Source organism: Xiphophorus couchianus, chromosome 6 (genome assembly GCF_001444195.1).
Source record: "Xiphophorus couchianus chromosome 6, X_couchianus-1.0, whole genome shotgun sequence".
Lineage (NCBI taxonomy): Eukaryota > Metazoa > Chordata > Actinopteri > Cyprinodontiformes > Poeciliidae > Xiphophorus > Xiphophorus couchianus.
The window spans coordinates 6,850,271-6,868,791 of NC_040233.1; the positions used below are offsets into that span (position 1 = coordinate 6,850,271).

The following is an 18,521-nucleotide window of genomic DNA, read 5'->3' on the forward strand; positions in this document are numbered from 1 at the left end:
ATTTAGCTGCAATTGGCTGTTACTTTCACCATTAAGTCCATAGGGAGCAGTAAGGGTGCTTTGCCTTGTTTTAACACTTTTTTTGAGTTCAATAAATTGCGTAACAGCAAATGAGTGTAAAGGGCTAAAATCAAAGTTCACTAATTCTACAGTCACACTATTAGCGCTACAACGCTAATAGTTAGAAAAGTGTTACCTGATCTTATGTTTATGTCACTACTGTTGTTTAGATGTAAAGTCTATTTAAGGACAAGTTCAGTGTTTCACCAACGATTGCTCTTTGGTAAAGATGAAAATAATAATAAAAATCAAAGTCAGGAGCTGAAATTGGAACTAGCCAGCCAAATGAGCACAGCCAACACAAGTCACCTGAACAAACGATGAAGACACAATGAGTGACGAAACCAACCAGTAGATAAACGGATGGCATGATGAACGGGTAGGCGAGAAGCCAAAGGAGAGAATAAGGATTTCTGAGTCGCCAAAAACAAAACAAAACAAACAAAAAAACCCTGAAACATAGGTGCACAAACTGACAGCTACTGTCAGTCTGCGCAGCTGTCAGTAGGCTGCGCAGACTGACAGCGCAGCCTTTTTACTTGAATTTTTTTTAAACCTAATTTCAAATCCAGTTAATTCTGACATAATGAGCGATCCCAGTTCAATGAGCCACTAAATGGGTGACAGTAACAAATATGAAATGTTGCCATGCTACTGTTAACATTTGCATCAGATATTTGTGCCATGTAGAGATGATGGAGAGATTCGGTGGATGAGACAAAAGGTCAGATAGACAAAAATGTACATTACGTAAGAATAAATAGTTGGATTACTTTGTCATTCTTTGCTCGGCTTGATTTTGATTCCACACAAGGAATTCGGGGTCGTACCTATCGAGGGGGGACAGGCAGAGAGAAACAAGAGAGTTGTAGACGTTCGGTGTCTTGCAAGAAGATGTTCATGTAATTGTCAAAAAAAATGATGATGATTAGTAAATAGATATCAAGACGCAATCGCTAGACTCATCTTTCTCTCTCAACATTTAGTTATCAGGCAATGGGTGGAGGAGGTCCGGGTGGAGGGCATGCATGCTGGGTGAGTGGAGGGAAGATGGTGAGCATGACAGGTAAAGAGAGGGTCGGTGTTGGAGATAAAAATAGCTTGTTTTCATTTTTCTATACCTATAGGGTTGACTTCTGTAGAGATGTATGTCTACTTGAGGTTTTATTAATTTTATTATCACTTAGAGTATAATTAAGAACTTCCTTTTAAGAACTGTTGGATGGCTACTTCAGCAATGTCCTTATCATAAGCATGTTTACGTCCAATAAAGTAATTTTCTTGAGTGTTTGAGGGTAAGGTTTTACGAGAATGTATTTTTCTGGCCCGCACGTTTAGAGATCACGAGTGGTAACGATGTAAGCACTAAAGACCTAAGCTGACATCTTGGTTAAGCTTGGAAACCTGATATTTCTGATTATTCCATACTCTTTTTTTTGTCAGTAAATCCCACAAAAAAGGGAAATGATAATGTCTCCAAATGATAAACAAAAGCTCCAGCTGCTGTTTTCTAGACGGTTGAATGACTCAACATGGGAAAATCTGAGGATTTAGATGAGAGTTTACCATTTTATGAAATCTTAGATTTTATGAAGTCTTGGGCTCTTGTGATCGATAGTATTTTATTACATAAAATGACACTGTTTGTAACTGGGTTTAAATATGAATCTGAATTTGAAAAAGTAGGAATATTCAGTTTAAGAATATTTTAATCCCAATTTGCTAGATCAACACAAGCTACTCTACAGTTCACCTAAACACACATTGCGCTACAATTAATTTAAGGTTGTATCTGATTCGACACAACGAAGCTGCAGTCTTACAAAAACCCAAGGGTTACAGACAATATTTTCACACAGAGCAGTTTACTGTAGCGCTAGGTGATGTTAGCATACGCCCTCTGTTTCGATATGACTCTTCTGTTAATTTGGTTTTGCAACATAGTTCAACGTAGTTGGACAAAATTTACAGATCACAAAAATCACGAAATTCAATTTCTAATGTTTCAGTCGCTTTCTGTGCACAGTGAAAAGAGTCGTCACGGCGTAAGGAGGCTGCAGCAGCCAATACAACCTCGGTTATACTATGAACTTCCTTGTTAAGGAACCCAAGGTTAGCAACAAAACATACCCATTAGGGAAACACAACTGTATGCATGTATGCTGCATTTAAAAAAAAACCCCACTATTACTATATCACAGAAAGTTAAAGCAACAGAGACTAGGAGTTGGGTCTAGTCATTTAGCGAATAAAGGCCCAAAACCCAGGATTGGATCTAGATATCTTGCATTGAAATCACAAGAATCTGGCTAAATTTTGAATAAACTATATATATAGGCAAGAACTGCACCCATTTATTAAAAAATTTCCAACCCTAACCCATTTATTTTCGGGAGTTGCCTTGAAAGCGCATTTTGTTGTCTGCTGGTGCTACATAGACGGGCTAAGCTGAACTGAATTAAAGTGAAGTAATGGGATTTGTTGACAGAGAAACGCAGCTGTATTATTGATCAAGTTAACGTTACCACAGATCACTTGTTTATTTTATGCTTTCAGCATCTATGCACCACAAATTTGGAACAAACTTCCAGAAAACTGTAAAACAGCTGAAACACTGACTTCCTTTAAATTTAGTCTAAAACCCACCTGTTTAGGATTGTATTTGAAACGTAATCAATTACAAATTTATTGATGGAACCTGACTTAATGTCGTGTTTTGATTGTTGATTCTATGTTGCTTTGTGTTTCTGTGTTTGATATGATGTTGAAATGCCTTGCTGCTGAAATGTGCTATACAAATAAAATTTGATTGTTTGATTGATTATGAGCGTAGTCTTGGGGGTGGGGGGAGGAGCCTCACGTTAATGGAGGAGCTAGGCATGGTTAGCGCTGACCCTGAGCGCGCATGTCGTGCACATTAAGCAAAAATGCTATGGGTTGGCAAGTCTGCTTATTCAATGAAGCAGGGCAGATGTGTTGAGGGCACAAAACAATGATGCCGGAGCAAAAGAGTGAGCAGACAGACACGGCGGGTGCAATGTGCACAGAGAAATAACCACTTGGACGATGGGTGAAGAAAAGAGCAATGAAAACTGCAGGAACAGTTTTGAGAAGTAAAAGTACACATAATTTATTCTGTTTCTAGAACAGCATGACACTCTGATGGCACAAATCATGAGCTGAAATGCCAAAGTGAGAGACTTAAGCTTGATTCAGACTGTTTCTGTTGTTTACACCAGCTAGTAAAGAGAAGGAAAAATAAATAATCTAACACATATTCAGATTCTAGTTTTAGTGCCTGAGTAGTGCTAAAGAGGGAAGAAACAGCCTTTAAAGCAGCTATTAAGCTTTCTATCTTTTATGCGCATCTCTCTTGCTGGTCCTTTTTTTTATTTTTTATTTTTTATCTCAGCACGCCTCCACTGCGCCCTCACGCAGAGCTCTGCTTCTCTAGAAGCAAATTTCCTGCAGGTTTTTCCACCTCAAACGTTTCTCCCGGACGCACCGAATGTAGCCGATCGATGCCGACGGAGAGGAATGTCACACCTGACTGTGATGGTGAGGTTTAAAACCGGCTCTAGAGGTGCTGCGCAGGCATTCAAAGAGCTGAGTGAGCGAGCTTTAACACCGGTCAAACCGGAGGGGACGGTGAAAGATGTGGCATGACGTGCGCCTCATACTAAAGCCCAGATTCAGCCAACCTTTTGTCTACAAAAAACCGTCAAACCCCGACAGTCAATTGTCCGCTGCCGCAGACGTTTGTAGCAGCACTTGTCTTTGGCACCCATTTGTTGTTCACTTCTAGATGCTGTCGGTATCAATATTTCTCCTCAATGCTCGAAACAAAAACAAAAACAAACAAAAAAAATTCTTTGGTGAATCTGGCCCTCAGTGAGTTTTGTGAAAGTGGAAAGGAAGCAGAGCAAAGGGCTTCATCAACAAGTCAGAGCATTAATGTCTTTTTTTCTTTTTTCCTCACCTTGGGTCCTTTTGGATGCTGTCCACCGATGGAGACCTGCCCAGAGCAGGTTCAGGGGGAAGGGCCGGGCCCGACTTGCTGTAAGGGGACTCGGTGGAGGGACAGAACTGCAGCGTGCGGTACGGATTGGCGTAGTCGGCCGCCCCGCCTCCCGTGGCAAAGCTGGCTCTCTGGAAGGTGCCGGCGGCGCTCTGGCTTCCCGTTCGCTGCAAGGGGATTGGGTCAACACCGGGGGAGGACGGGGCTAGAGTGGGAAGAGGAGCGTAAGGATGAAACAGATAGTTGAGGACCTCTTGGTACAGCTGGTTCACCACTAGGGGGTTTAAGGTAGGTGGGGAGGGGGTTTCAGTCAGCAGGGAAAGGGGGAAGGAGAAGCAAAGCACAGGCAAACACGAGCCCCCCCGCCAAACCCCAGGATGCACGGGAAGCAGGAGCAGTAGAAAGCAACGACACCGGAGGGAAAAGTAAAAACAAAAGCACACGTCATGAGACAAATACAGACAACCTCAGCTGGACAAGTGGGACATCAAATGAAAGTATTTATTTGAAAAGTGTACGCCTTGTTAGTGTAGAGACAAGCATAAAAACGTGAAAAACGTGACAATTACAGTGGATTTTTCTTCTACGTCGGACACACTGTATTAGCTTATGGTTGTATGAATGTGGAGAAGTTAAAGGAGCATGAATATATTCTCAAGCTGATTCCCGTCTCTTAGTGGACTTTTGAACTGTTCTTTTTTGCAAACTTCCACTTAAAATTTCCAGACTTTATACAAGTAATTAACAAAATACGACATTAACATCATTTATACATCACATTAACATATACATAAAACTAGTTTCTTATTTGCCCATAAACTTCCACTGAAGTTTTATACTTTTCTTTATTTCTACTGTGTTGCTAGGCTAACGCTAGCTGGATCACACAAACCAAATGTGCTTCCATTCTCCCTAACAATCAATAACATTTATATGAGTTTTGGGAAATACATCGAGGACCCTCCTGTGAAATTTAGCATTCAGATTCTCACAAAGCTTCTGACATCCCACAAATAACATCTGTGGGATGTTATTTGTTTTCTTTTGTTAGGGTTCAATTCTGCTGAATGCACTCGGTTTACCATGGGAAGCAAGCCTTTATAAATTCCTGTTCCCTGGCTAATTTCACTTTATTGCAAAGATGTGGGACTGATGATGGAAAAAAAGGTCATTTTCAAACTGTAGCTCAGACAAAAACGGATCGTAAAACAGTCCAGGACGGACCTGGGTGATGTAATCGACGCTTTGGGCGTCTCTGTGGGAGTCAAGTTGGGTCATCTTTCGTATACGTAGACAGACAACTACAGGATCCCCTGCAGAGCCTGATGGTGTGCGGCCTGCTCGTTTCCAACTCCTTTATAACCCGAACCACCTCATCGATCTGAATATAAGTGCGGAATCGGAGATCACCTTTTTGTTATTTCAAAACTCCTTGGTTTCCTACTTAATTCTCCTGGTGCTATCAGCATCAAAATCCTTTAAGTCCATATTAGTGCATCGGTTGAATAAGCTGACTCTATATGATGGAAATTGGGTTCTGAATGAACTGGAGCGTGCTCATTTTATTCTCTTCCTGCGTGATATTTCCACTGGCTGTGACGTTCACCCAACCAGGCGACCAGGATCCATGGCGCCGCTCCAACAACGTTTCAACACGTTTGATTTATGTTGATTGCGAGGCGCCCGGGCTAACGCCCAAGGGATTAATTGAGATTAATTTTCATCTTTGAGACTAATCAGTTAACAGACTGTGACTGGAAGACAAATTGCCACCGAGACCCCGATTGGATTTGCCTACCTGGTCTGGTTAAAAGCACTTCCGTCATCAGATAGAAAGGAGAGGATCTCCTATGTATATTAACCCAGGCTGGAACATAACATCATTAAACCGCTGCTTGACGGGAATCAAGCTGTGCCTGTTTCTGCTCTTTTCATGCTGTGCTTGTTTGATCCGGCGCCTTATTCAAGGTATCGTGTGGCGGCGTCTTTTACGGGCTGATTTCAGAATGTAATTGGTTCAGTGGATAGGAACACTCTGCAGGTGTTTAGCGCTCCTTCCTGTTGTCTTCCTGGCCTTATTACCATGCAAGTTCGACAGCAAACTCCTTGGATTTCGCTTCATGCGCCCTTTTTATTTTACCTAAGGGAGCTTTTCTGAATATTCTGTAAAGTTGCAACTAATGACTGGTAAGTTATTGACAAAACGGGGCTGGATGTATGTCATTTCGGATGGGAGCCAGTTCAGATCTGTTTAATTTATGTCTCTCAATAAACCCCAACAGTAATCTCTGCTTAATGTTGCCTTTAAAAACACCTCAGCTTTTCTTTTATATTGAAAATAAATTGGAGTTTAGTTAAATAATCTACAAGTCAAATACCATTTTCATTTGAATCTATGGAACAACTTACAAGCCAAGAAAATGCAGGTGTCATTTTCATTACAGTCAATAATTTTAATGCACTACTTTCTGTTTGTTTGTCATATAAAATTCTCATAAAATTAATTCAAATATGTGACTGGAAAGTGACTACATGTGAAAACACATAACGGGTCTTTGCAAGGAGGCGTAGTGGTGTTTCTAACCATTTGGCAAATCTGCAAATATTCAACAGAACATTTTTTTTTTATTTGTTTATCCTGACAATTTACCTCCGTTCATGTTAGCTTTTGAAGAAAGGAGGCCAGAAAAAACACAGTAAAGGAAGGGACGGGGGGCGTTTTGATAGAAAGCCATTTATTTAACACATCTAAGTCTCATATGTTTGTCTAAATCAGTAATCTAGTCTCTGAAATATGAATCGATATGAAAATCAATAAGCAATTTCCCAGCCAAAACATCCTCCTCTTTGACCATCTCACCTGTAAAATTATAATGAAAATTACTTTAACCTTTTTAAGACAGGAAGCTGGTGTAAATTATTGTTTTCTGCAAGGAAACAATCACAAAAAAAATCCTTAACTGTTCAAATAAAACTAACTTTTTTTGTGAAGGATATGAAATGGACTTTAAATGACTTTTGCCATTTCCCAAACCAGATTTAATGATAGCCTAGCCAAGCATGGTTTAATGTTTTACATACGTCTGAGTGCCACATAGTGGTGACATAAGTTGAATTATTCAAAGAAATCTGTTGCTCTCTCCTGGCACTGATCGGCATGCTGTGGATGAATTTTCACTGGTGCAGACAGAGTGCCTGCATAGCAAATAATGAGCACCGTATAGCTACAATTGTGAAGCACATGTGTAAAGTGCAATATTGTTTAATAGTGACTGAGTCGCATTGCGTATGCCACAGAGCTTTTGACCAAAAATAAATAAAAGACGGCAGGCCAACTTTTGGGGAAACATTATTTATGCTACAATATCAAGTGCACAAGATAGGAATTGACTTTACCTCCATAGTGGGTAGTAACTAGTTAGATTTATTCACTCACATTTTCTTGAGTAACTTTTTAAAAAAAAAACATTCCTTCTAGGAGTATTTTCACTACGCTGTACTTTTTACTTTTACTTGAGTAAGTTTATAATAATGTATTGCTAGTAGTAAGATTTCTGGATTCTCTACCCACTGAATGGAAAAACAAACATGCTTTAACCAAAAATTCAACAGACACACATGCCTGCAGGTTTTGTTAAAGTTTCATAACTTTTATGTTGAATAAATTGATTTGGCAATATTCTTCTGCCTGATTTTGTTATTTTTTGTTACCTATATAAATTATTGCCATTTTAAATTTCCACTTAACTTTATAGTTTTGGTCCGTCTAATGATGTAACTTTTAAATATCAAATGGTCGATAATTTGGTCAGTTATTCTTTTTACTCTTACTTGAGTAATTTCTTGGATGGCTACTTTCTACTTCTTCTTGAGCAAAAATTTGTTGAACTAGTGCTACTCTTACTTGAGTACAACATTTTTGGGCACTCTGTTTATTTCTCACTGCAGCCGATCAAAACACCAACGCCATTTTTACACTGAATTTTGCTTCTGGATAGTTGCAAAACAGTTCTAATGCCGTCCCTCTGTATCGTTTCAGTGCAGCTCTGTTTCACCTCTGGCTCTGTCTCCTGTTCGATGTGTCGACTCTCTGCTTAGCCTCCATCTGTCAAACCTCCTGTCTGCACCCCCCTCTCCTTTCTTGTGGGATTTTGCTTAATAGACCTCAGTACTTGTAGACATCCCCCTGTATGCCCTAAACACACAACCTCTGTCAATATATGTCCGCTCACCTTGTCCTCTAAGGTTGGGCTTGGTGTAGACTCTGTCCTCGTAGATGGGATCAATGTGATGCTCGGGGGACTGAAGGGGCCGCAGTTCGGAGCCCAGGTGACTGTGCTGGCTGCTGTACGAACCCCTGGAGCCTGGAGGACACGACATGATTGACTTTAGACAAACACGTCTCTGCTGTGTGGAAATATTGTTGATGATTGTCACCAAATAGCTTTGTGTTAAAAGCCATGTTAGACATGCCGACGAAGAAGATGGATGATGTAAAAGAATCTTTGTTTGATTTCATATTTATTTGACAATCTTTGTGAAGATGTGTAAAAAAAAAAATCTTAAAATAAATGCGTCTTTATTTAAACTTGCATAGTCAGACTAGAAATTATGGAAAAATCCAGACTTTAATTAAGATACATTTATTCAGAGTGGACAAAAATCCATTTTCCATTTTAGAAAACAACCTTTTCAACCAAAGCCTTGTTGATAACCCCAAAGAACCCTTTTAAAATAAATATAGGTTATTTTTTTTAAATGCCAGTATTTATTTTATACACTTATATTCATAATTCATAATTTTTAATTGATTAGTCTCTAGGATGTTCTAGAACCCATCACTCTCAGTCACCTTGGGGTTTCATTGTCATGACTCATTTAGCTGCAATTTCAGCCCTGGCCACTAGGGAGAACCTGTGAGAACCTGTATGTATCCTCCCTTCCTCCACAATGAGCAGAGTAATTTTAAGGATTTTTACACATCGTTGCCAGAGGTGAGACTGCTACGGTACGTATTTTGAAAAGCTGACAAAGATGAAACCCTGAAATGGTTTTTGAAAAAAAAAACAAAAAAACATACAACACAATTATCTGCAGTATAGGCAACATATCTCATCCACCTCTTTTAAAAAAAAAAATATCTAATGGACTCTGAATAAAACATGAAGCCGGTTATGTCAGACATTAGGTGGCATGTGTTTTCTATCATAACTTTGTCCCCAAGCTGCTGAACATTAATCACACATGAACGGATATCGGGCTCATGTCACATTAACTAGCATCCACAAAAATTAAAGAAAGCCCTTAAGAGAACCCACGAATCTGACGAGATCGTTGATGAAAAGGAATCGCAACAAAACAGAAACGGAGTTTACAGCAGACGAGGGACACGGAAGCCACAAAAACAAACAAAACAAAACAAAAAAAAACTAAGGAAACAACGCGCTGCGAACGTTTCACGGGACGTGACAAACACGCACGTTCGAAAAGTAGTAATGAAATTGCCTTGACCTCGACCTGCCAGGCTCCCAGGCCTTTGCAGGGTTGCGTTGGCGTAAAGCTCGTGGGAGATCTTGTAGCTGTCCGCTCCGATGTGATGCAGCATGCGCTTGGTGGGCGACAGGGTGGCGTAGCTTCCCACGGCCGAGCTGAGCTGGTGGATGGGCAATGAGGTGTGGTTCCCACCGGGGGAGGTGGCCATGGGGAGCGGGGAGGAGGAACCGGCCGCCATATTGATGGGCGATGAAGTGCTGCAGGGAAGGGAGGAGCAGGTGTTTTATCGCTTTTGTGTTTCGGCATTTCATAACAGCAGGTCTGAACAAAAACATTCCGTCTAGTGACGGTCTCCTTCGTGGAGTTCTTCTTCCTCATCGTTTACTCAAAAAAATGGCGTTCAGTAGAGATGGAGCCTGGGGAAATGTGTTTACATTGGACCAAAATTGGATAATTTTCAGCTAAATTGGCCAGGCATAGACAGAAGATTTTTAAAATCAGAGAACACGCCAAACTAACCACGAGCAGGTTGAGTTAGCAACACACTTCATTGTGGAAGCAGTTGCTAAAGGAAGCTAAGGGAAGAAGTTAGGTATTGTACCTACCTTAGCTATCTTCAGTTTCATTGAGATGTTTTATGTGTAGAGGAAGCACAAAGATGTAATTCTATCAAAATTTCTGAAAACAGGAGTGTTCAAGGTGCGGTCCAGGAGCCATTTGGGCCCCTAGACTGATTTTGTGCGTCCCCCAATTGTAGTTCAAATATGATACAAATTTGGCCTGTCGATGCAGATGGAGACTTTTAATTTGTAATCAGGGTAAAAATTGTCACAAACATAATTTTCTTGTAGAGGAAAAAGTAAAGTACAACACTAAGTATTAGTCTCTCTATAACCAAGTTTTAATAAAAGGTAAAACCAGGTTTATCCAGAAACTTTTAGTGAGATGCCAACTCTGCTGCACCCAAATCAGCTTTTATTCTTCATTAAATGTCGCTAATTATAGCAAAAGTTTTGAAAGAAAGTGAATCAGGTCCTGTTCGTATTACTGAAAATAAATGTATTCAAATGAGCCCAAAAGAAACTCAAAACCTGATGCCTTCATTTCATTTCATTAAAGCAAAAATGCTAAATCTGCTGCAGCATATTAGGGCCATTTCAGGAAAAACTGTAGTAAATTTCTGCCAAACAAAACTCTAATTTTTTCGTTTAGTAATCTCACGAATGTTCTAGAACAAAAAAAAACTTTGCTAGAAAAAAAATCTAAGTTTTAGATTCACATCAGAAATTTTCTACAAAACACTTGGAGGTTTCTATATTTCAAATGTTGAAAATTTTCTTGAAAAATTCCAAGTTTTCTAGAAAACGCATGAGATTAATCACAACATTTCTGAGTTTTCAGCAAATATTTAATTCTTTTTTTTTTTCTATCTACAAACACCCGAATGCACCGTCATAAAAATCCCTTTCAAGTTTTGGATGTACGATAAATGATTTCACATGTGAATAAAAACAGTTAATTATTTTAACTGTTTAAATTATTTTAAAATGTCAATATTTCCAGGGCCTCTACAGGCTGGTGATGATGACTGAAAGAGGCAATGTGCACCTTTAATGGTTCTACATGTTTTAGAAGAGCCAATAACCCGGAAATTAAAATTTTAATCCGCCACACTGTGAAATTACAGTTTTGAAGTGTATTTTAAACTCCTTCACATTGGTCCAGCTGACGGCTCTCTTGTTTGGGCCGTGTTTCCACACAATTAGCTTTGTACAACAGCTTGTTAGAATGTGGAAACCTGTTATTTAACAGCAAACTCATTTGCATAGTCGGTGGTGGAAGATTTTAGTGTTGGAAAAGCAAATCACAAGACATAATCAAAGCGGCATACTGACAAAGCTGTCTGTGTCATTTTCTGTCATTTTTATTTCCTCAACAAAATTAAACTACAGAATAAAAAAGGGGCCGCTTGCTGCTATCAAGGTACACTGTAAAAACAAAACAGTAAAATACGTATCTATACTGTAAATTTCTGGCAACCACAGCTGCCGGTACTTTACTATAAAAGTAGAGGCTTTTTTTTTTTTTTTTTACAGTGTAAACCAAATTTAAGACGTTATCGTTCTAAAACTACTGGAAAATGTTGGTAGCCAAAGAAAAATCCCTCGACGACAACAGGGAAAGCCGCGCAAATGAAGTAGTTCTAATGAATTTCAACCGACCTGTAGGATTTTGCAAGTCGGCTCGGCGACTGTTTGGGTGAAGACACTCTCTGCAGCGTGGCGTAGCTGGGCATGTCGGCGGAGGCTGAGCCCAGGCGCTGCAGCTTGGTGGGGGATCCCACCGCCTGCAGAGGGGAGCTGACACGCTGCAGTCCAGGAAAAGAAAAATTAAATAAAATCATTTGGACATCATTAAGAGGGAACGCCAGTCAACTTCAAAAAGTTTCCTGGGTCTTCCATTTAAGATTTATTCATTTTTTTTCAATCTGTGAACATAAATAAACAAAGGAAAAGCTCGAGACGAACTCTCTAACGAGCATGAAGAGCTGAACGGTTGGAAGGGTTTGACATTTACAAAAAGCAACCGTGAGCAAAACCAGGTTGACTCGTCATTTTTATTTAGCAACAATTTTTGCTAAATAAATGGAATGATGAATCCTCCAGTTGAATTGTAGAAAAAAAACAAAAAAAAAACACATAGCGCCAGACCGAGCACTGATCGTTCATTGTCTACACAGGATTAGTTCTTTGGACACAATTAAAATGACAATATGTGCGCAAACCAATCTATTTCAGTTCAAACGCACAGGAAACTTGACTATTTTCATGCAAAAACAGGATCAGTAAACTCTTTTTTTTTTTGCAAATCTTCAGCCACAAAGTTTCTATATTATGTGCGATCTGGCAGACTTGACTAAACTACAGCGAATCAAAATACTTCCGTTTTACACAATCATAACAACAAAGTGACGTTTTTTTGGTCTGAACTTTCAAAGTGAAATCAGATAATATTGGTAAATAATGACACTGAGATGTATTCTGTTGCTTTTGTTACGTTACAGCCTAAAAGGCCTACAAAATGCAAAATTAAAATGCTAAAAAAACATTGCTTATGAGGCTTAGTAATTGCACCATAAAACCGTCTATTGTTCCATCTATTGTCACTCTGTACAACTAATTATCAAAAGTTTAATTTTACATATCAGGATTTGGTGAGGAAAGACATTTGGGCTCAATCTCTATTTCCTTACTGTGTTTAATGTTAATACATTTTACATAAAGCAGAGTTATGTTATGAATAATAGAACGAGCCTGGACCGTCTAACAGAATCCATTCCAATCCATCCGTAAAAAAACAGAAGTGAAACTGAAAACTGCTCCAAGAACCAGAAAATCACTAATAAAATTAAGTTTCAGGTTGTAATGGAGAAAAAAAAACCAAAAAAAAAAACATGGTATATGAATTCTTTTTGCAGTGCTCTGTAATTAAAAACTGTTTGCTAAAAATGAGCAAAGTCAGCAGCATAATGCCAAAAAATAAAATATGAAATTCAGCTTTGACTTGATAGTTCTGCCACATTTATTTCCATGTTGGATTTGTTCTCTCAGTTGCAAATATATAGACGTTCATTGAACTGCAATCGCTGCAAAAAAAATCAACAACAACAACAACAAAAAGGCAGCTGCAGAGTTTCCAGAACCTCGTTTCAACCGCATGGGACGATTATTCGATGGTCCTTCAATACACAACGTAACCGTCACCGAGTACCTGAGCAGGCAAAGTGGCACAGGAGTAATACATGGACGGTCCGGCAGGTGCGGGTCCGCCGTCGGTGGACATGTGTAAGGCGCTGCCGAGGACCTGCTGGGCAAACGGGTCTCTCTGGGACTGAGAGGGCAAGTCCGTGGCCACCAACTGGGCAGCTGCACGGCTGCATGTCACCTGGACAGGTGGGAGGGGGGGAGAGGAAAACCCAGGTTCAGCGAGAACGTCAGCGGTGGGTCGGGAGGAGAGAAGAAGAGACATTCACCTGGTTGTAGCTGTGAACCGCGCCTCCGACCTGCCCGCCGCGCGCCGCCACCGTTTCCCCGAGCGTCAGCCCTTGGTTGCTATGGTAACCGGCAGCTGCATAGGCATCCTGACTGTTGAGCTGCAAAGCGCTTTGAGAGAGCAGTCCTTGTCCTGTTAGGAAATTGAAAGAGAGGGCTTAAAATAGCTGAAAGCGGAAGCATGGCGTCACGTAGAAAGTGGGGAAAAAAGAAGAACTTTATCATTATTTCTTTAATAATCAACCCTCTGTAATGTTGTGCTTCTTTGAGTGTGTGGTCGCTAGTACAAACCTGATACAAACATGTTAAATCTTGAGATATTTTGCAAAAAAAAAAAAAAAAGTCAAGTGCTCGTTCTGTCAGGAAGACATAGAAATCCTCCTGACCTCTCCTAAGATGGAGAGGTCAGGAGGACAATAACGAAACCACAACCGACCCGCCCCGACATCTGAGCCGCCGAGAAAAGGAGCGTGAGAAGCACTTTAGCGAGGAATGACACCAGGCCACGTCACCGACTGAAGCAAACTTCTGTCGAAAAGCCACCTCAAACCTCCGTCTCACTTCTGTCAAATCGTTTTTATGTAACTATTTTCAGATTCTCCTCTCTCTCTCTCTGGCAGCAGTCGATCTTTTCTGGAAAGACTTATTCTCTCTGCGGCCTTGAAGGCATTTTGCAACCTAGTTTACATCCCACGTGTTACACAACGTACTACTTTATTATTATTATGTTTTGCATGGGTTTGAAAAAGCGGCAGGTTTGTAACGAGCCTTGAAGTTAAACGATGAGAGAAGGACAGAGAGTGCTGGCTGACAGCTGAGGTGCGATTAGCTAAAGTTCCACGTTTTCTAGTTTTAAGAGACACATTTGCCTTTTCTTTACTTCTATGGCATCTTCTTAGTGTTTTCCTCTCCTGCTCTGTGACCCTTGAACCTCTCCATTCCTGCTCTCTCTTGTACCTTAGCTTTTGTTTTGCACACTGCGATGCAAAAGTGTTTGGAAAAGGGACAACTTCACAATGTAGGAATTGATTATTCTCCCCAAACATCTTCTGATGTTTTTGTGCTTTTTGTTCTTTCTCGAGAATCAGTTCTGCTTGTTTGCACTACTGTAGCATTTTTAAATGGTGAGATTGTGCTGACCAAGACTAATTGCCTTACACTGAAGGAGTCTGATGAGTGACTTTTTGGGGAAGGTAAAGCAATTAACCTAAAGCATTCTGGGACAAACGCAGCACAGCGCCCCGTCACGGCTACAGCGACGTGCAAATTTAAATCATCTGCAAACAGCGCCGACATTTGTGGGAGCTCAAAACTAGACAGTAACTAGACTAGTAACCCTGATGTTGTAAAAAGGCAGTCGAGGGAATCAGTCTACATCCATAATATTTATTGATGATTAATTTCCTTTGTACTTTTTTGTTTACATCATAACCGTCAGCACCTGTAGGTAAGGCGTCAGATGAGCGTTTTGTAAGAAAACATGTAGAAGAAGCGCAGCAGCACGCAGCCTGAGCATGACAGCACCAAAACGAAGCTTCGCTGCTAATTTTAGGTACCGCTTCGTCTGAATTTCAGAAGCTCTTGAAGTGTCACGCGTTGTATCGCTTCTTTTTCTTTTTTGGGCGGGGGGGGCGAACGTGCCAACAAAGCCTGACACAAAGAACATGCAGATGTGAGCGCGCGCACCGAGAAAACCACATCAACAAAGCAAACTCTCAAGCTGCGCCGGAGCTGCAAAGTTGGAATGTGCCCTGATGGTCCCAATAAGTGTAAAGTTGAAAGTTAAATTAATCTTTTTGAGGAGAACCGGAGACTGGAAGCCTTATGAAAACATGCCAAAAAAATAAATAAAAAATATGCTCAGACGTTAAAATACTCGGTAATTTTTGATAAATCCCAACATTAATCCACTTTTGCTGATCAAAGCACTAATCTGCCTATAAACAGCCATAATTATGTATGGCTCGGGGAGCCTTTTGGGAATCAAAAAAAAAGAAAAAAGAAGAAGAACGAAAGCCTCGTAAATGCATTATCAGTCAGACGGCAAACACAGAAGGCTTCACTGAATCCATTTGAGAAACTCCCGTGCACCGCTGAAGCCAAATGCCCTCCATCTTCACGTCTTAGCAGTTTTATTTATTTATTTATTGTTTTTGCCATTCATCCACAGGTTATATTAGAATTAAGTGAGTACACGCTCACAGATGGCTCATGCCTTGTGATCTCACGCATTAGCACATCTGCGTACACCTGAAGCATGTAATTGTGTTAGATATTCTGACCCGGATAGACCCGCTCGTTTTCTTCTATCTCTCTCTCTCTCTCTCTCTCTCTCTCTCACACACACACAAAAAAAAAAGGCAGAGTGGTTTTCCTCGTGACCGGAGTCGTCAATCGAGGCATTTTAATATTTCATCCGTTTTCTATTTCAGAGAGATATTCTAGATGGCCGTCTGTGGATGTGCTGAGTCGGGAATGCAAGCATTAAAAAAAAAAAAAAAAACAAAGGAAGAAAAAATGTGGATCCCAAAAGGGTGAATGCAGAGGAGACACGCAGATTATCATGCACACTGGCTAACAGCACCGGCGTGAAGGCTGAAGACGCTCTCTGTAGTCTGCTGCTGTGCGCCACTGATCTGCTCCGCAGCATGAGACAGAGCAGACTCTCTGCTTGCTCCCCTCTCCTGTGTGCAGAGTTCAGTAGTAACTAGCTACATTTACGGGATTACATTTACTTGAGTAACTTTTTTGACAAAAAAAAAAAAAAAAAAAGAAGTACTTTTTACTATGCTGTGCTTTTTACTTTTACTTGAGTAATTTTATTGTGAAGTATTGCTACTCTTACTTGAGTAAAATTTCTGGGTCTTCTGCCCTCTGTGAGTAACTTCACTGAAAGAACAAACACGTTTTCGCCAAAACATTCACCCGGCGCAGTTTTCGTTGGAAGTTTTATATTGGAAGAAATTTTCATTTGCCTGATTTGTGTGTTTGTTTTTTTGTTACTGTATATGGATTTGTGTCATTTTCATCCTTGAAATATCAAAATATCCAATTAACTTTATATGTTGGTCCATCTAATGATCCAAACTCTAAACATTAAGAGATTGATCATTTGATCAGTTACTTTGTGCTTGAGTAGACTTTTTTTTTTTTTTTTTAACCAAATACTGCTTTAGTACTTTAATACTGCTAATTCCTTGGATGACTACTTTTTACTTTTACGTGAGTAAAAATATGTTGAAATCAGTGGTTGTTCCTGACATGAGCGACCTGGGCAGCTTCTTGTGCAACTACCACCCTACTGGCTGCAGTTTATACGTTTATGCTTTAGATAAGTATGAGAAAGGTTGTATTTTACGCTATTTTATGTTGCAATGGATGCAAACTGATTTAATGCATCGTTTTAGATTCTAGAGAAACTTATATTAAAATGGGCTTAATTTTGGTAACTTCTCCAATTATTTTAAACCATCGGTTGGTAAGAACCGCTGTTCTCTGATGAAATCCAGGAGAGAAAAAAGAGGAAGATGCTATTTGGAATAAAGTTACTTTCTACAGATATACAACTCTTTAGAAATAAAACTTGTATAGCATTTTAAGTTCAACTTGAATACATTGCTTTACAACCGGTTTCCAGCTGGCATGTAAGTACTTGACTTTGTGTACGTCTGTATGAGTGGACTGATTTGTCTCTATATTTCTGTATCTCTACTGGATTTGTTTTCCTTACCAAATAGCCTAGGGTGATATTTGACTATATATAAAAACAGTTAATTAAAAAAATAAAACCGAACTGAATATGTCAGCTGTTTATGCCGCTACCTTTGAACAGGGACTGGGACTTCAGAAGAGCACAACAAAGTTCAGTTTCATGTTTTTGAGCTATCCAGCTTCCAACTTTTGTCTTTTATGGACATTTGATTTGTTAAGGTAAGAAACTACATGTTCTAGTCTTATACTGGCAGCCAGTAGAGCTGACTGCACATATTGTAAAAAAACTGAAATCACTTTGTACTTGTTTAAAAACGATAGTCACTTCTCGTTTGATGAATAATATTAACTCGTCGTAGCGATGCACCAAAAGCTAAAATTGGTTTAAAAAAAAAAAAAAAACAGCTACCAGAAATCGGTCCCAGAACTCTGACCAGGCTGAAGTGAGCAGATGTAAAATAAAACATTCCTGTTCGGTACCATGTAAACAAAACGTAGAGATTAGCATTTAATCGTGAGCCTCGGTTGGCGCAGCTTGTTTGCTGTTAAGGGAAAATCAGCATTTTAAAAACCTTAAAACTTGCACCTCATTTCAGAGACGACTCTTCTGACTTTGACAAACTGCTCAGACATATTTGCATCGTTGGTACAAATAAAGCAAATAAGCAACATTTTAGCTCGGCTTTGCTTTTTCTTTTTTCCCTCCATTCACCATCTTTCTGTCCGTTTACGTCCGGTCTGTACCTTCACTCTCCTTCATCCATCTACTTCTGGGATAAATCAGGTGGTGAGTTACATAACTGTTATGTGAACATTATAAATATCAAGCAGATTTTCTGGTACCAGTATTTGGTGCATGGTGATGTACTTATCTAATGGCAACCACTGCAGGACTCTACACCTGTCTGTGGTGCCTTCAGTGCAGAAGTATGCATTTCCCACTGTTAGTGTGCACACACACACACACGCACGTCTTTTTTTCCCCCAGAGCTTTTGCAGAGTACAGTAGCCACATATTTGTGTGTTTGCCTCTCCTCTCCGCTCTGCAAACAGCAGGCCAGCTGACATCTCAGCGAGGATGGATTAGCATATCCAGCTACTGGCACAGCGCTGCGTGTCTTCTGACAGCTACCTCACCCCCACAAGGGTCGAGTGTAGCGAAGACACAGGTATCATCTCCAGGACCG

General features: G+C 40.0%; 1 protein-coding gene across 9 annotated transcripts in view; it reads right to left on the bottom strand.

Annotated features, from left to right (window-relative positions):
- ctnnd2b (catenin (cadherin-associated protein), delta 2b) overlaps nt 1–18,521 on the bottom strand; it is a 169,037-nt gene that overhangs the window by 60,407 nt on the left and 90,109 nt on the right. For 7 of the 9 annotated variants that reach the window (XM_028020774.1, XM_028020778.1, XM_028020775.1 and 4 more), the window contains 7 exons: nt 13,605–13,756; nt 13,343–13,516; nt 11,794–11,939; nt 9,590–9,828; nt 8,311–8,442; nt 4,040–4,283; nt 834–890 (listed from right to left, as the gene is read on the bottom strand). In XM_028020774.1, the coding sequence (XP_027876575.1) occupies nt 834–890; nt 4,040–4,283; nt 8,311–8,442; nt 9,590–9,828; nt 11,794–11,939; nt 13,343–13,516; nt 13,605–13,756 (1,144 nt within the window). The remainder of the gene's footprint in view (nt 1–833; nt 891–4,039; nt 4,284–8,310; nt 8,443–9,589; nt 9,829–11,793; nt 11,940–13,342; nt 13,517–13,604; nt 13,757–18,521) is intronic. The other 2 variants (XM_028020776.1, XM_028020777.1) reach the window with 1 other exon arrangement.